Source organism: Sander vitreus, chromosome 7 (genome assembly GCF_031162955.1).
Source record: "Sander vitreus isolate 19-12246 chromosome 7, sanVit1, whole genome shotgun sequence".
Taxonomy (NCBI): domain Eukaryota; kingdom Metazoa; phylum Chordata; class Actinopteri; order Perciformes; family Percidae; genus Sander; species Sander vitreus.
This window is the reverse complement of record NC_135861.1, coordinates 23,628,406-23,644,980: the sequence shown is the minus strand read 5'-3', so window position 1 is coordinate 23,644,980 and position 16,575 is coordinate 23,628,406. Positions and strand designations below refer to the sequence as shown.

At 40.2% G+C, this 16,575-nt stretch overlaps 1 protein-coding gene across 3 annotated transcripts in view; it reads left to right on the top strand.

Annotated features, from left to right (window-relative positions):
• Nucleotides 1-16,575, top strand: part of scube3 (signal peptide, CUB domain, EGF-like 3) — a 78,896-nt gene that overhangs the window by 53,104 nt on the left and 9,217 nt on the right. For all 3 annotated transcript variants that reach the window (XM_078255471.1, XM_078255473.1, XM_078255472.1), the window contains 9 exons: nucleotides 4,074-4,190; nucleotides 5,811-5,933; nucleotides 9,526-9,642; nucleotides 14,084-14,206; nucleotides 14,362-14,478; nucleotides 14,582-14,677; nucleotides 14,809-14,925; nucleotides 15,651-15,812; nucleotides 16,025-16,228. In XM_078255471.1, the coding sequence (XP_078111597.1) occupies nucleotides 4,074-4,190; nucleotides 5,811-5,933; nucleotides 9,526-9,642; nucleotides 14,084-14,206; nucleotides 14,362-14,478; nucleotides 14,582-14,677; nucleotides 14,809-14,925; nucleotides 15,651-15,812; nucleotides 16,025-16,228 (1,176 nt within the window). The remainder of the gene's footprint in view (nucleotides 1-4,073; nucleotides 4,191-5,810; nucleotides 5,934-9,525; nucleotides 9,643-14,083; nucleotides 14,207-14,361; nucleotides 14,479-14,581; nucleotides 14,678-14,808; nucleotides 14,926-15,650; nucleotides 15,813-16,024; nucleotides 16,229-16,575) is intronic.

The following is a 16,575-nucleotide window of genomic DNA, read 5'->3' as shown; positions in this document are numbered from 1 at the left end:
ACTCAAAACAGCATGGATGGAAGTTTGTATGCGCGTGGAAGCACCAGCGACACAAAAGAACACCCCAAATCCCAGAAAAAGTGTTTTTTTCATAATATGGGCACTTTAATCTAATAATGTCATATAATAATAATATATCAGTCACAAGGAACACGCTATGTACTAGTACTACTAGTACTTTTACTTTAAATGCTTTAAGTACATCTCTCTTATATTACTCCTGTACTTTGATAGGACTTTGAATGCAGGACTTTTACTTGTAATGTAGTATTTTCACATGTATCCACCGGTACATTTACTGGAAGGATCTGAATATGTCTCCTGGAGTTTGATTGATTTACTGAATAAGGATGTATAAGTACAAGTGCAAGTAGCCTCTGTCAAAAGTCCAAATCAATTTAACTGTGAAGGCTTTTAAGAGGCAGACCAAAGACTTTGGTTTTATTTGTGTTTTTGATACGAATGAGCATGCACTGTTTCAAACACTTGGCCGTGGTGCTCCTAAACTCCATCATCACGGCCTATTAGCTTTGGTGAGGGAGCCAATAATGTGTCCATGATTGCTTCATAGAAAGATCAGACAGAAAAGACACAATCCCTCTAAACTTGCTTTTTCAAACACATGCAATCTTGTGTCCTAAAATAATCAGTTGCAGGGAATATATCCATGTTAATCCAGTCCAGTTTCTTCTATTTTGTGTCCACAAGTTATTTATTTCACAACATCTGCAGTAAAATTAAACAATGAGCATGTTTTGGGGCGAAAAAAAGTATAAGAACTTTTTTTTATAACATCTCAAATGCAATTCAGCCCAATTTTTAGGATGAGCTGTGTTTTAATAGATGTGGAAAAGATGCCAGGAGAAATAAACGAATAAATCTGCGATAATGTATCAAACCTTGATACTTCAAAGAGATTTACGATTTAATTACACCAAGTAAGAGACCGAGGGAGGAGGCTTGTTCTCAGAGGAGTAGCCTGTTCATGATAAGAAGCCAAACAATAGTGTTTTAAGTTACTAGTTGTTACTACTGTATGTACACGGAGTTTCCCTAATGCCACAATATAACAGTCTGACCTATTTTAGGATTGTGTGTCCTAGTTTCTGTTATTTTCCACAGAAATAGAAACATTAGGAACAAGAGACATATTTTGCATCCTCCTTTATCAGTTTTTCCCCCTGATTCCTGTGTTACTGTAACTTACTGAAACCAGCTTTCTGGTTTACTTTCACAGTTGCAACTCTTGAGAACATTAACAAACTGTTCTCAATGGTTTTATTTTCTTATTGTGTGGTTTGCGTTATTGAGAGAGCATTCACCTCAGCTTTAGTCGGGTTATCATCTGATAACAACTGTAACTTCTGAGTAACTTTACTCTAGCTGCATGTTTGCTGTTTGGTCAAGAAAACACAGTATTTTCTCTTTTAAAGCATTCTTTTTTATCAAAGTCATCTATTCCCGGTGATTAACACCCAGAGAACTTCTGCCTTGTGCCTTTTTGTGAATTCTGTACACAGCCCGTTGATGTATTTTGTTTGCGGTCGTCATAAATGGCTGATGACAAGTTGCATTGAGGTTGCTTGTCAACAGTCCTGATTTAAATCAAGAAGTGCTGCAGCTAGAAATCCTGTGGCTTCTGTTAAAAGATTATGTACACTGTCTGGACTCCTCTGTATGAAACCTATACTGTGGAAGCTCAGCATTAGACCAAACATCCTACACGTCATATTGGAGAATATTTACAAAAGTCTGCCCACTGTTACTGTAATTGCGGGTCCTAACCCAGTGCACTGTAAATGTGGCTGGAGTGAATCCAAAACACACAAACCCACACACATACCAGAGCGTGTGTCTCTCCCCTGTCTTCACAAAACCATAATGTCAGAAATATTTCTTTGCTCTCTTAACACATGATCATTACACTTTGGTGAGATGGCTGCCTGACTAAGCGTTTTGTAGGCATGTCCTGACACTGTCTTATCGTCTCGTCTGCCAACTGTCTCTGCTCCCACTTTGCAATTATGCAAACCCACAGTGCTACACTCTCAAGCCTGGGTCTCAAGCCCCCCCCCCCCCTCTCTGCCCAATACTCCATCATGAGCTATCTAACTACAGGGAGTGGACAAGATAATGGAAACACCTCACAGAAAAGGATTTCAGCTTTGGAGAATGTTAAAGTGAACTAAAGTGGAGAATGTTAAAGTGAACAAGTAGCAATTATGGGGTAATGGTAAATACTAAAACGTAATGAATGTAGCACAAGAGTAAAGAAGAGTCATAAAGTCCTCAAACTGACTCGGTAATGTCTGTTACACAGCAACATGAGCTACATTAACCACCAAAAGCTAATGCCCATACCAGACCAAGTAGAGATGTAAACCCCTGGATGTATTGACTCTAGAAAAGGTGCATTTTACTGATTATAAATAAACACTGCTATAAAGTGCGTCATCTTAGGTTGAAAACATTTCACGGATATAATAGTGACTTTTAAAAGCTAATAATCTTTGTAAAATGCATGAACATCAGCCAAAGAAAAAAATGCTAAATAATTGAAGTTATCCAAAAAGATTGTCTCATGTAAATCATGCCAACACATACCAAACACATTCTCCATCTGCTTCGACAAAGGGAAGCAGAAAGTTGAAACCAACTGAGAACATATACAGTAGGGTATAAAGGGGGTCACAAATACTGCTGATTGTCATGTGACCTAAGAGAACCCACCTTTTTCGTTTCCACGTTGGAATCCTTTTTCATGAAGTGTTTAATAGTGGAATAATATTTACTCCAGATTTGTCCCAGTATATTGAAGCATCAGGTTCCACCTTCAGCAACAACATCCACTGAACTGTTTTGAACTGTTGTCTATGAAACAACTATAAAACATAAAATGACATCACTGTAGGCACCTGTTTTGCTTTGATGCGTAACTCCAGTCTACCGTTGAGTTTTTTATTTGAGAAAAAGAGCTTTACAAAGTTTCATTATGGCTGCTGCAGGCACTGCAGTTTTAGATTTAAGTGAAGAGGATTAGGTGTTTCCCCAAAGGGATTCTCGTTCTCGATATAAAAAAAAACAACCTGTGCAGCACTCCCTCTTTAGTGCCACGTGTGAGCTGCCATCTCCCTGCCAGTGTGAAGTCCTTGACTTGCCAAGCTGTGTTGGTTTCTTTTTACAAGAGCCAGCATCCTACAGCCCATTAGAGAGAAGTGAAGCACTGTGAGGATAACCAGTTGCCTTACAGCAAGTTAAAGTGATTGTTCCAGGTCGCAAAAGGTTTTTTTATTCGTTTTTTTGTTCAGAGGTGTGTGAGGCTTTCTATAAAGCTGCCAAAAACTATTAGGGCACACACTGGTCTCCCTTATGTGAGAACATATTTCTCCTGTGCTGTTGCTTAAAATGAAAGTCTCAGTCACTGTCTAGAGAAGAGACCTCAGCTATCCTGTCCTGACTGACTACCTTCCTTTTTTCAAATCAGTCTAGCCAACACAGGGGCATGGTAGCTGAAATTGCTTTTTTATCCCCAAAATGCCTGGAAGGTTTTGTCAAAAAGCAGGAAAAAGTGGTGGTTTTGTCGTATCTGTCTTGAAGTCAAACCTCTGCCCTCATGATGGAGGGGAGACAGATGCCCTGCAGTACAAAGGACTTTTGGAGGTTGTATTTCACTTTGACCAAAGAGAATCAAATATGCACACTTTAACACACATAGAGAAAACGTGTAAAAACCCTATATTTGGCTATGTTGGATCTAATATTTCCCAATGACTGTCTCCTTTCATTATTCACACGCATCTCCTAAATTCCCTTACTGTACTGATCTCTTTTCTTATTTCCTTCTTTGTTCCTATGTTCTGAGTACTGAGGACCTGAAAGTCTGCTCTGCTTCTTATTGTTTGTCTCCTGTTTGACACAAAAATATATACAGAGTGCCTTCTAATCTTTTTTTACTGTATTACCAATACACATACATGCTGTTTTGATGAGAAGAAATAAGTAGGTCAAGGCAGCATCTACAGTGTATTTGTCTATGGGGGTTTGTCTGACTGTGAGTGCTTGTTTCCCTGCAGAGACCTGTGCAGTGAACAATGGCGGCTGTGATAGCACATGTCATGATTCAGTGACAGGAGTCCGCTGCAGCTGTCCTGTTGGCTTCACTCTGCAGCCAGACCGCAAGACCTGCAAAGGTAATGCATCACCATTCAAACCACACCTGCCCAGCTGTCACCAAATTAATCTTGCGCTTGTTGTGTTGCCAGGCAAATTGGAGCTCCTTTCTTCACCTGGAGCTCATAGGAATTATGAAGTTATTTACACCCTCCTTGTTAGCACCTTTTTCAACCCGCTAGTTGGATTTTCTCTGTATAGACTACACTATCATTGTTTTGCACCCACTGGTCTGTATCCTTGCTGCATATTTTGAGTAGTATGTTGTCATGTACTATGTTTTCTTGACAGTTTTTCCACTACATTACCATCATCCTTTCTGGGGGTTGGCAGAGCATCCTCAACTCGAGCAACCTGCATACTGTAGCAACTTTTTAAAATTATATTATGTCTAATAAAATCAACTCCAAACTTTAGGGTAAAACTGTGAATTATATTAGGAGACTTTGAAAACAAAGGCATCACTGACAGTCAGGGAGTTCGACGACTTTGGAGAGAATGAGGACAGTCGGTGTTTCCAGAAAAGCGTGGATAAAAATCTGTCACCCTTCTACGGCTCGTGTTATTACACTAACAGCTCTGATAAAAGTACATTGGCTTCTATTAGGTTTGAGAGGAAACAAGAGGAAAACAAACCCAGGCAGCTCTGGCACAAGAAGACAGGGACATGCTGCAGGCCAGGCAATTTTGAAGAACAGAGACAAAATGGAGCAAGGAAGGGATTATTTTATTCCATTTTGATGCATTTATTTCAACCAGATGATGAAGACTCCCTCAAGAGACAGACGCCTCATTTGTGATGATGATTCAGAATTAATCAAAACCGCTGCCAAACTTGCCAAGGCAGAGCACCATCAAAAGCGGGGATGAGCACATGATATATTGATTGGGTATTGGCTGCAGAATTAAAGAGCGGAGTAACCAGAGGGAGATGGACAATGATGATTTAGAGGCCTCACCGCCATGAGGCTTTACTGTGTGAGAGCTGCATCCCATTACAGCCACACACAAATTAATTTTAGCCCTTTTGAGGACCAGTAAGGAAATCCCTGAAGCTCATTTCAAGTTTTTACAAGACTGTCATGGCAGCACGACCAAACAAATAATCATGCTATTTTGAATAGTTGAATATAACTATAATTAGTTGAATAACTATGCCGTTAGCCAAGCTGACTTTGTTCTTATTACAACTTTTTATGAACTTCTTTTAAAGCTGCTATAATCAGTATATTTATATTAGCAATGGATCACATGGCTACGTGTATGTGAGAAACCCCAGAGCATTATGACCCGAGTCTGCAGATCCCATTAACTCTACTGAGCTTGAAAAACCCACTGTACGTTACCTGACCAGCACCAAACAATGGACAAAGTTAGCAGCTAACTGCTGAACATAGTGGAGCATTTAGCAGCTAAAGAAACATGACTCTAAATGAATAATTATGTGCTCCGCAACTGCTGGATGTGTAAATAAGCAACTGATTGCTAACAAAAAAATGTTAGTGTTATGTTCACAGCTTGTTCCCACTGCCCTCAAGTGGCCAAAAAAAAACAGTCACATGCAGGTTTAATTTTTCTCCTCTTTTTTTGTGATTTGTGATTTGATGTATACATTGTTCTTGATGATTTTCTGTTTATAGACATTGATGAGTGCCGTCTTAACAATGGGGGGTGTGACCATGTGTGTCGAAACACAGTGGGAAGCTTTGAGTGCAGCTGCAAGAAAGGCTACAAGCTACTGACCAATGAGAGAACTTGTCAAGGTAGGTAGCCCTTTTGACCACCTTTTACCACTTAGATAAAAACAAATTTTCCTGTAAGCATGCCCTTAGCACTTTCTTTCTTATAGATAATGATTTTTGCATTGATTAGCAAGAATGGTAAATCCAAAATGTCCTCCTAGAAGCACAAAAATATGCTCCCTCCAGCCTGCAGAGAAGCCAAACCAGGTCTCTCTTGCTTGTTTGTCTGTTATATTTGGTGGTAGCCATCGCTCAGCAGGAGCTGGGAGGACTAGCTACAGAACAAATAAAGAGTTTGCCATGGCCGAACACAGGTGTGGAGAATTAGAGCACCAACTCTAAAACCTCTGGTTCTTGGATGAATCAAGCCACTACAGAAACATCTGGTGAAAGAAGACAGGCAGGCTAGAACTGTGGAGCCAAGCTTAGCCTCTCTCCCAGTGGAAAAACAGATGACATGCTATTTTTTAATTCTCTTTTCTTTATGATGTGGTCGATCAATATCCAGCCTGGTACACATCAATGTCATGCAATGGGTTTAGAATTGCTGCTCTGAATCACACCACTCTGTACGAAGTATACAAACATCTTATGTGTTCAATGAAAAAATACAGTGTCACTCTGCTTTGTAGCCACTTTCTTGTCACTTTAAATCTATTTTGGTCGGATGCCTTTCTCTCATTATTTAAAACAGAACAACGCAAAGTTTATTTTGCCATAATAACACAAATAACTGAGAAAATAGGGTCCGTGCATGTAGGAATGTAAATCACAGTTTGTTTTCTGTGGCACCATGCCTTAACCAATTCCGTCTTGTGCTGTTTGGGTGCACCGGGGCAACTTTGGAACAGTGTTGGCCTTGTTTGGTGCTGTGTGTTTTGTCTGGAGAGAAGGGTTGTGATAAAGCTCACCTCTTGTTGAATGAGGTGTTGCCAGGCTCTCTCTCACACACACACACACACACACACACACACACACACACACACACACACACACACACACACACACACACTACTGAGTCACCTGTCTGCTCCTCATCCCCTCTTCTCATTCCTTTCATTTTTCTCACCCGTGGATCGAGAGCCAGGCAAAATATAAGCAGAATCCCTCTCAATAAAGGTTCAACTTTTTCTTAATGATTTCTCCTCTGATTCTTGGTGGTTTACCACAGGTGTTAGTGTGAAAAACTTAGTGTGATTAAAGGGGCACTCCAGGGATTAAGTATTGCACTTCCATAAAGTTAGGGGAACCCACAAGAGATTAATTGAAAAAAGAAATGTCAGAATCAAAGCAGCAGTTACATCAGTGAGACTTAAATAAACGTTTGCTGTCTCCACGAAGTGTTGAGATGTGTAAACTGAACTCTGGGTTTATCTTGGTTTAAACAGTCATGGTCTTTCCCTGCTGTCAGTGGACCATGGCCAATAAGTCAGGATGGGGCATGTCTGCTGAGGCCCTGTCAGCATTCCTCCACCCTCAACAATCTCCTTCTCACTGCTAATCCACATGAGGGCACTCAGGGAGATGTTCAGATGCCATGCTTTCTCCAGAAGGAACATCTGTGATATAGCTCTTATCTGTTTTGTATTTAAAACAATTTCAGTCAACCTCATTTGCCTCCTTCTAGAATTTTGTATTAAGCAAGGATGGAGGTTAAAGGGATACCTGAGTCCTAACACACAAACAGTCCGATTCAATGAGTGGGCAGATGAACAGAGAGCAAAGAGAAGAACTAATTGATGGAAACTCTGATTCGTTATTTCCAGTGTAAGTGATATGACTGTTTTCATCTTTCTATGTTCCCCTGCACGTACATCACCTCATGATGCAGTCTTGCCCACCCACTGCATACTTTATCTTAGCCGCCTGGTAAATAAGGGTTGTACTGTAGGAGTCCCAGATGTCTTCACACATCGACTCTGTAGTGTGGCACAACACAAAACGGTATAATGATAAGTTGCAAATCGACTTCTGGCGTCACTTATTGCAACATATTGTGAGGGTAAACTGAGTCACCACGCCTATTTCCCAGAGGGGTTTTAGATTCTTCACTTAAAAGTGTGCTAAGCAGAATGCTATGCTTATATTTATGCTCAAATGCCGAAAAACAGTCACTTTTGCAATGCCTCATAACAGCGTGTGCACACCCATGCTGCTCTCATCTGCCACTGCTGTTATGAATCTCCTGGGGCCAGCAGAAGGGACAAACAGCAAGAACTGTACAAGTTTGTTCTTTTAAATGTTTTTCAGATTTATTTGTGGTTACTTTTGACTTCTCTGTATAGAACCAGTGCTTCGGGTACTGAAACATCATTTCATTTGTTAGATGTTCAACCAAAGTGGATTTTTGTGTCTAGATAAGGTGTAGTTGAGTCATCAATTAAACATTTGGGGACTTTTTTTGTAATCTGATCACATAATAAACTTTAAATCTCAGCACATTTTCATCTACGTGATCCTCTCACAACATGCCTGCCGCATATTAACCTCAATGACTGTCTTCACTGGTTTGCGCCAGCGTCAGCTGTATTGTACATGAAGGAATATGCCCAGTTTGAAAATGTGAATGTTTTGTGCTATGCTAGGCAAGATTTGTGCAGACATTTATCTGTCTGTCTTTTTGGTTTCTTCAAGGTAACCCATTATTTAACTGAACTCCTGTAATTGCTGTGAAATACCTGCGTCATCTGTTTGATGGTGGCTGGCGCTGCCTCATAACTCAGAGGTGGTTCAGATAATGTGGATGAAAGCATGATATTCCTGGGAAAATCCTGGGAACCTTACTTAAATTAACCAATTAGACATCCAGCAAAGTTGAAGCACATCTCCATTTTCTCCCAGCATGTGCTGCCTGGGCTTGACTCAAATTTTTGTTGACATTAAAGGAAACCTTGATCGTAATAAAACCAAATGTCATCCATCTCCTGTAGCTTCATGTATCAATCCTTACGGTCTTTGAGCCCATGGCATTTATACGACTTACCAGGATGCATGTGTAAGAGAGTAGAAAAGCTCAAAAAGATAAGACAGAGAGGCTACTGACAGGCAGGAAGGAGCTGTTGCAATGATGCTGACAGGGTCAGAAGGACCTAGCTCCTATATGTATCGCTCAATTATTACAATGATTTTTAAACACGATATCCATATGTTCTCAGAACAAAAGAGAAGTCAAATAATGAGTTTTCTAACAATTTTGGGTTATTTCTGGGATGGTTAGGAGGAGCAACGGAGAAAGTGATTGGCAGGTTCTATGTGGAAAGAAAAATGGCACTTCAGCTTCTATTATCAGGTGAAGAGCAAACTTTTCTTTGACTCCTGCTGTGGTCGCCTGCTATTTCAAAAATAGCCAAGAAATTCCATTTCAGTGCATCGAATTGGAAAACTAAATGACAGCAGGAGGTCAACCACTATACCAAGTACCAAACAGAAGACGTCTTGCTTTTAAAATACACTTTATTTTTTTGTTGCTACGTGATTTCACCAATTGCAATTCACGACAAAAGATGAAAACAGAAAGAAATATGCTGTGACAGGAAGATGGAAGAGTCCTGTTTGAAGATCATTTTTGTAATTTGTCGAAAGTTTCTAACACCATGTCTTTTGATCTATACAGATATTGATGAGTGCTCTTTTGACCGCGCCTGTGACCACTTCTGTATCAACTCTGCCGGGAGTTTCCAGTGCCTCTGTCATAAAGGCTACATCCTCTACGGCCTGGCACACTGTGGAGGTAAGCCAGCGTACCTTGTCTTGATGTAAATCTCCTGTCCCTCGCTCTTCCATGCATCCCACACCTCTTTGCTAATCCTTCATTAGTTGCTCTGATGTTTGGCAGGAAAAACATAACTAGACTTAAAATAATAATGTTATTTTTTTATTTTTATTTCTACTGACAGCTTACAAAAAGCTCCCTTCAATATGCGGTGTATAAGAAAGAAAGAAACAGACAGTTTTAGCTGATGAATTAAAGTATTTTTTAGACAACTGCTGATTAACTTTCAAAGCATACTTTAGTCTTTTAGTTCTGGTTTCCCTACTCTTTAGACATTGATTGTTTTAGCCATGCTGGCGATGTGGCTCTAGAGATGGCAATGTCAGCAAGATGGTCAGTCCATCACTTTGGTCCAGACTGAAATATCTCAACAACATTTGAAAGGATTACCATGAGATTTTATACAGACGTTCACGGTCCCCAGAGGATGAATCTTGAGATCCCCTGACTTTTCGTCTAGCACCACCATAAAGTTGCTATTTGTGGCTTTGAGTGAAATGTCTCAACAACTGTTGTGTCGATTATCATGAAATTCGGTACTAGGACTGGGTACCGAATTCAATACTTTTTAGGCACCGACCGAATTACCTATAGTATTCGAAAAATGCCTCGTCATTCCATACCCAATTTCAATACCTAAGGAGTAAATCTCATCAGAGTCAGTGAGCCAATAAGCATGCAGCGTGCTTCTACCAAGACCTAATAATGCTTGTGATTGGCTGTATAACGTTACACGTAGTAGAGACATGCAGAAAAATCCATTTTGTTGAAATGGATTTTATAAAATTGGTATCGAAAAAAGTATCGTATCAAAGTCATGGTATTGGTATCGTCACCGATATTGAATATTTTTTACTGAAACCCAGCCCTATTCGGTACACACATTCTTGTTCTCCTTGCATAAATTTGGTGTTCCTTATAATTTTCTTGAAGCACCAAATACCTGCAAAAAATATTCATATCAATCTCTCCTGTACTTGTTGTTTAGTACTAATTAGGAATTGTTAGCATGCTTGCATGCAAAACCAAGATGGTGAACATGGTACACATTATACCTGTGTACAACTGTTAGCATCGTCACTGTAAGCGTGTTAGCATGCTGAGGTTAGCATGTAGCTCAAAGCATTGCTGTGCCTAAGTACAGTCCCACAGAGCTGTTTAAGTGACTGTAGACTGTGTCTTGTTAGATAATGTATAAAAGTCTACTTCACTAGTCAACTTAAAACATATTTAAAGGTAAACCATCAAAGTGATTTTTTTATTTTTTATTTTAAATAAAAGCAATTTTAAGTTCCACATCTGACACTAAGAGTTTCCTTCTTAACCGCAAGTTATTCATACTAAAGAAACTAAGTCTTCACAGTGTCAGTGTCTTATTGTTCGTCTTTTCACCAGCTGGGTCTGGATATCACTTAAAAATAAAAACATGGAAAAGTCCCTGCATGCAGCTGCATTCTTGTGCAATAACAATATGTAACTAAATGATGGATAATCTTTCTCAAGCCAGATTTAAGTCTCTGAAAGTTGATTTTTAAATCGACTGAAATGAGCTGAAACAGGTGGCTGCCTGGAAGGCAGAAAATCAATCTTAAGAACTTTTGCTACACTTGGCAGTAATGTAACGTTTAGGTGATTTGTGCTCTAGTTAACAGACTAAAACATGGAAAACCGCCACTATGGTCCTTCAAGGTAGAGTATATGACCATGTTCATTAAACATTAGCAGGTACCTACAGTACTCTGATGTGGAACAGATAGCAGAAGCAGCTTTTGGTGTCAGGAGGAGATGTGTGGGGGCGCGTCAGATCTGCCTGGCAGGCAGCAAGAGGCCCGCCAGAACACATCAGGGTGTTGCGGCGGCCCTTTGATGGCGTGTGTATCACCAGTCAGAATCTGCTGCTGTCTCCAGCGCCTCAGGGCTCAGAGACAGAGAGAGAGCGAGAGAGAGACAGACAGCATATGCACTCGAAATACATAGCTTTGGAGTGATTTGTTCTGTGTTTTTTTTGTCTGTAATTTGACAGGTCTACTGATCAGGAATGTTGCAACAGAATGTAGAATAAGGAATGAGACTAGAGAAAGGTAAAGTGTAGATGTATGGGATCATGAGGTCTGGACAAACACAACAGTGCAATTAGTTACACCCTCAAAAAGTAAAATATGGGACTGTCTTACTGCAGCATGCCCAACTGAGGACCTTTGCATGTTATACCAGTCTTTCTCCCCATGTTTCCTGTCTGTATCTCTACTGTCACAATCTAATTGTGTTTTTACTATGCAAGTGCCACATGCTGGAGGTGGAACATCTTAGAGTGTTATGCAATTCATTGAAGTGGCCCAGCAATAAATACCTCCTTTTTGAAGCTCATATAATGCTTAGGTAAAACTGATTCAGAGAGATGGTTGCAATGCTGCTGGATTATGTTATATTGTAAGGGGTGTTTTTTTTTTTTTAATCTCATCCACCCCCTGTATGTATGGTTAGAATTACACAAACAGTATTTTGGAATGGGTCTAATAGGTTCATGGGATCCATTCCACACACAGGCAGCTGTATTAGCTCTCAGTTCCGGTAATAAAAGCACCAGAATTAGATTTGTTGGGTTTACTCACATGATGGACTGTGATCAGGCCACACTGAGCTGCTGAGTGGAGAGAAGATGGTCAGACATAAGTGACTCTCTATACCATTGTTGAGAAAGAAGGTGATGAATGATTTCCTCTCACTTTTCCATCGGCGTTGTCGGAACTGTTAGATAACCCCAGAGATTTATGACACTCCCTGTTGTACTTTCTCACTCCCGACAATAACCAAGGTTATGTTATACCCTTTGTGGTTTATCAACTGAAATATAACTGCCAAACAATCCAGAAAGCTGTGCTCAGTGTTTAACAATAGACTCACCCTAAACAAACCCAATTAGGTCAGTGACCTGCTGTCAAGCATTGTGCCAAGTCCTGTTAACATTCCTACCAAGTGAGAGTATATCCAGCCATTCTCCCTCTCGGCTAGCAAAACAATCTGCTCATTTTTGCTTATCTGGTAAGAAAATAGACTCGGAGCAGTTGTGACTAAATACTTTGGAAGTATTTTTTAATTTACTTCACTTAATCCAGTCAGCATTGACCTCACAACAGAAATGCTTTCCTCTGGTACTGACAAATGTACAGTATGTACTGTATACATAGATCCAAGAGAAATACGGAATGAGAGTTTAAGTTGATATCTTAACAGTTAATTGGAAAAAATACAGATAAAGCTTTCCACACTGGGTTTCGGGAAAATTCCTCTTAAAAATTCACATCACGGTTTTGGGACTTGAAGTTTCTGATGTTGATGATTAAGCACACAAAAGTGAATACAATTCAAAGATGGCAAGATTTCCAAAAACCATACCAAAATTCCTTAAACATTACACAAAGCAATTGTTGAGTCTAAATGTCATTTTTTCTTCTTTTTTTTTTTCTTTTCTTACTTGACTCATCTCTGCTCTCTTCTGTATGAGCACGCAAAGAAAGACTCTGAAGAAAGGTCAGAATACATCTATTTGGTTACACTTCAAGTATGGGAGGAACAAAGAAATCAAAACAACAGTTGCTGGCAGATGAGCTGCGCATCCATCAGATATTCATTAGAGTTCTTTGTCCTTTAAATTGAGTGCTTTGATGCAGAGGATAAGCAGCGCACCTCTCACAACATTTCCAAGCAGCTCTGGCTACACGTCACTGTTGATGAAGTCATCATCTTCTTTAGGGAGTGCAGAGGCACGCAGACTGTTTTTATTCAGGGTGAATAATTGAATGAGACAAGGAAGAGCATTTTATATCAGCAGGCCAGATCATCAATCACTGCCATTATCTTTGTCTTTTTCCCGGTGTCTCCGCCGCTTGTTTGCAGCCTGCCGCATCCTCAGCTCTACCCACTAAACTAATTTTCAGTCTGGCATCAATGGCAACCAGCCTGCATCTGGATCCTGGATGCTTTTAGTGTTTTTTTTAGCTCAGCATGTGTTTGAAAAGGTGAATGCTTACCACAAGTCTTCCTCACTGATGAGCTAAGAGGTTTTGACCATAAAATTGAATGTGGCTGGCTACATCAAAACGAAGAATCACTTTTGTTTACACGCAAGCACATTAATCTTCCTAGAATGTGACACTCTGACAGGATGAAGTGATCTGACCTCTCCCCATTCACAGCTGTGATCTCACTCATTGGACAGTTTCTCTTTCATTTTAAATTCACTGACCACATTGTTTCTTAGTGTTTCTGGTTTTATAATGGAAATCCGTTTACTCACTCTTAATATTTTATATTTCAGAGTAGGCTTGTACAATTAGCCATTTTAGTGACACATATGTGGGTCCACTAAATGTCTATATGTTAACATATTTATTCACAGATATTGATGAATGCAGTATAAACCGCGGAGGTTGTAAATACGGCTGCATCAACCGTCTGGGGAGCTACGAGTGTACCTGTCCACCCGGGTACAAGCTGCACTGGAACAGGAAAGACTGTGTTGGTATGTAGCAGCACTGCCCCCCTGTGGTTAATTCACTGACACACACTCAAAGAGCCTCAGTTTCCTCATACCAGTGTCTGGGTGATTTCTCTCACTCTCTCTGCTTTCTCTGCCAACAGTGTGTGATTCTGTGTGGGTTTTATTTTTTTCCTCAGAGTTGGTGAAATGTCCTCTTGGACTGATGGCACCAAAGGCTACTCTGGCCTGTAGCAAGACGGGCAAGAAAGAGAGCTGCTCTCTTACCTGTGCCTCTAAGGCTCACTATCTGGCAGGTATGTCGCCCACAGTGAGCATTCAATCACAAAGAAAACACCAAACACAAGTCATTTCAAACATTTGCTAGACTTATTTTGTTTGTGTGTGACCCCTTTGCAGAGTCTGACAACAGCTACTCAGTCAGTTGTGGTATCCCTGTCCTCAGAGGGAAATCCCCTGCAAGGCTCAACTCCAGCAACAGTCAGAGCTGCATAGGTTCGCTGCCCTCCAGATTTTTATAACAAACACTTTGCGACAATCAGTCAATCACAGACGGTCTTTCTTTGCTGTGGCAGCAGTGTGATGTTGCAGTGTGCTCCTACCCACTGTGCTGTGTTTGTCTGTAGAGACTTTGGCCCCTCCAGTGAAGCAGACGGCTTCTTTCAAGATTAAAAACGCCAAATGTCACCTGCACCCAAGGCTGACCGGCAGGACGGAGGACAGAGGACGGACACTTGGACCAGGTCAGTCTTAATCTGTGTGTGCTGCTGTATACATATGCTGTTATTTATAGACATTTATTACACGGCTTTCTTGAATACTCAATTCTGATTATTGTATGGTCTGTTATTTCTGAATAGCAGACCGTTGCTGTGAATAACATAGCTTGCTAGGGAAGCAGTTCTGATAATAGACTTACGAAGGACCATTTTTAAAATCAATAAAACATTTTTTAATCAATATTTTGTGTCAAGTTATTGATTTCTTTAGTAACTAGCTGTGTAATAAGCTACTCCGCTTCGCGTTGGGGTTCTGCATCACCCTGTTGGGGTTTAACTTGCAATAATGACCCGCTCGCTCTACATTAATCCCTTACTTAAAGGGATATTCAGTATAATTTATGTAGCTTAAATAATGAATTGGTTAGTTTGCTCCAACTTTTTTGATAATTAATTATTTGTCTTAAACATTTTTCAAGGAAAAATGCCAAACATTCAGTGGTGCCAGTAAGGTTTGGCTGTTTTTCTTTGTCATATAAGATTTATATTGTTGAGGTTTAAGACTGTTGGTTTGACAAATAAAACAATCTGGTTCTGGCAAATTACAATGTGCATTTTTCACAATTTTGTAACACTTTATAGATAAAAACAATCGAGAAAATAATCAAAATGATATACCTTAACTCTCAAACCTAAATTATTATTTATTGATGTGTGGTTGGGGTTTACTGATATCATGTTGTCCACAGGAGGGGGGCAGCCCTGCAGCAACTGCCTGGTGACATTTGTCAACCTCAAATGCGACTCCTCTAAGAAAGCTAAAGGTCGACGTGCTCGCAACCCCTCTAACAAGGAGGTAACACGCATTACTTTGGAGCTGGAAGCTGAGGTCAAACCTGGAGACACTACGGGTCAGTCATCTCATTTAATACAATACCTTTACAGCAGTTACTACCTGTGATGAATTTACTGTACAGCCAACAGATTATTTATCATTCGTCGAAGCTTGAAACCTAATGTACACTACAAAGTAATGGCTAAGTTTTTACAATAAAGTCTAAAAATATATTATTTTTATTTTATCTGACTGAAACACAGGATGTTTTTATTTAACCATAAACAGGGAGTTGCAATCTCAGCTGCCTGAGGCAGCGCATGGAGAAGCAGGTTAAGACGTATATCAAGGCTCTGAAGAAGTCCATCAACCAGGAGCGCTTCCTGATCCGAGTTGCTGGTTTGGAATACGAGGTGGCCCAGAAACTTCCTCAGGCTACTCCCAGTCAGGAGAACTGTGGGCCGGGCTGGGAGAGGGACAGTGGCCGATGTGGTAAGACTGGACAGCTGGACCGACAGTGTTGGATGGGCTAATTTACTGTCATGTGATGTTAATGTCATCTCAAGCCATAGGCTGTCATAACCTGCAATACGAGACACTCAGTGTCCACTTTATTAGGGATACCTGTACAGACTAATGAAGTCCAATACATCTGCCATAAAAGTCTGCTGTTATGGTGCCTATAATGTTCAGTTTTTGTTCAGTTTTGTTTCTGATATTCTGCTCCCCTCATGTATTTAAATAGGGAGGACAAAACAATTAGAAACCCCACAATAAAATGTAGTCCAGTACACCACCACCAAGTTTTATGACCTTGGTAATAACCATATAAATTAATT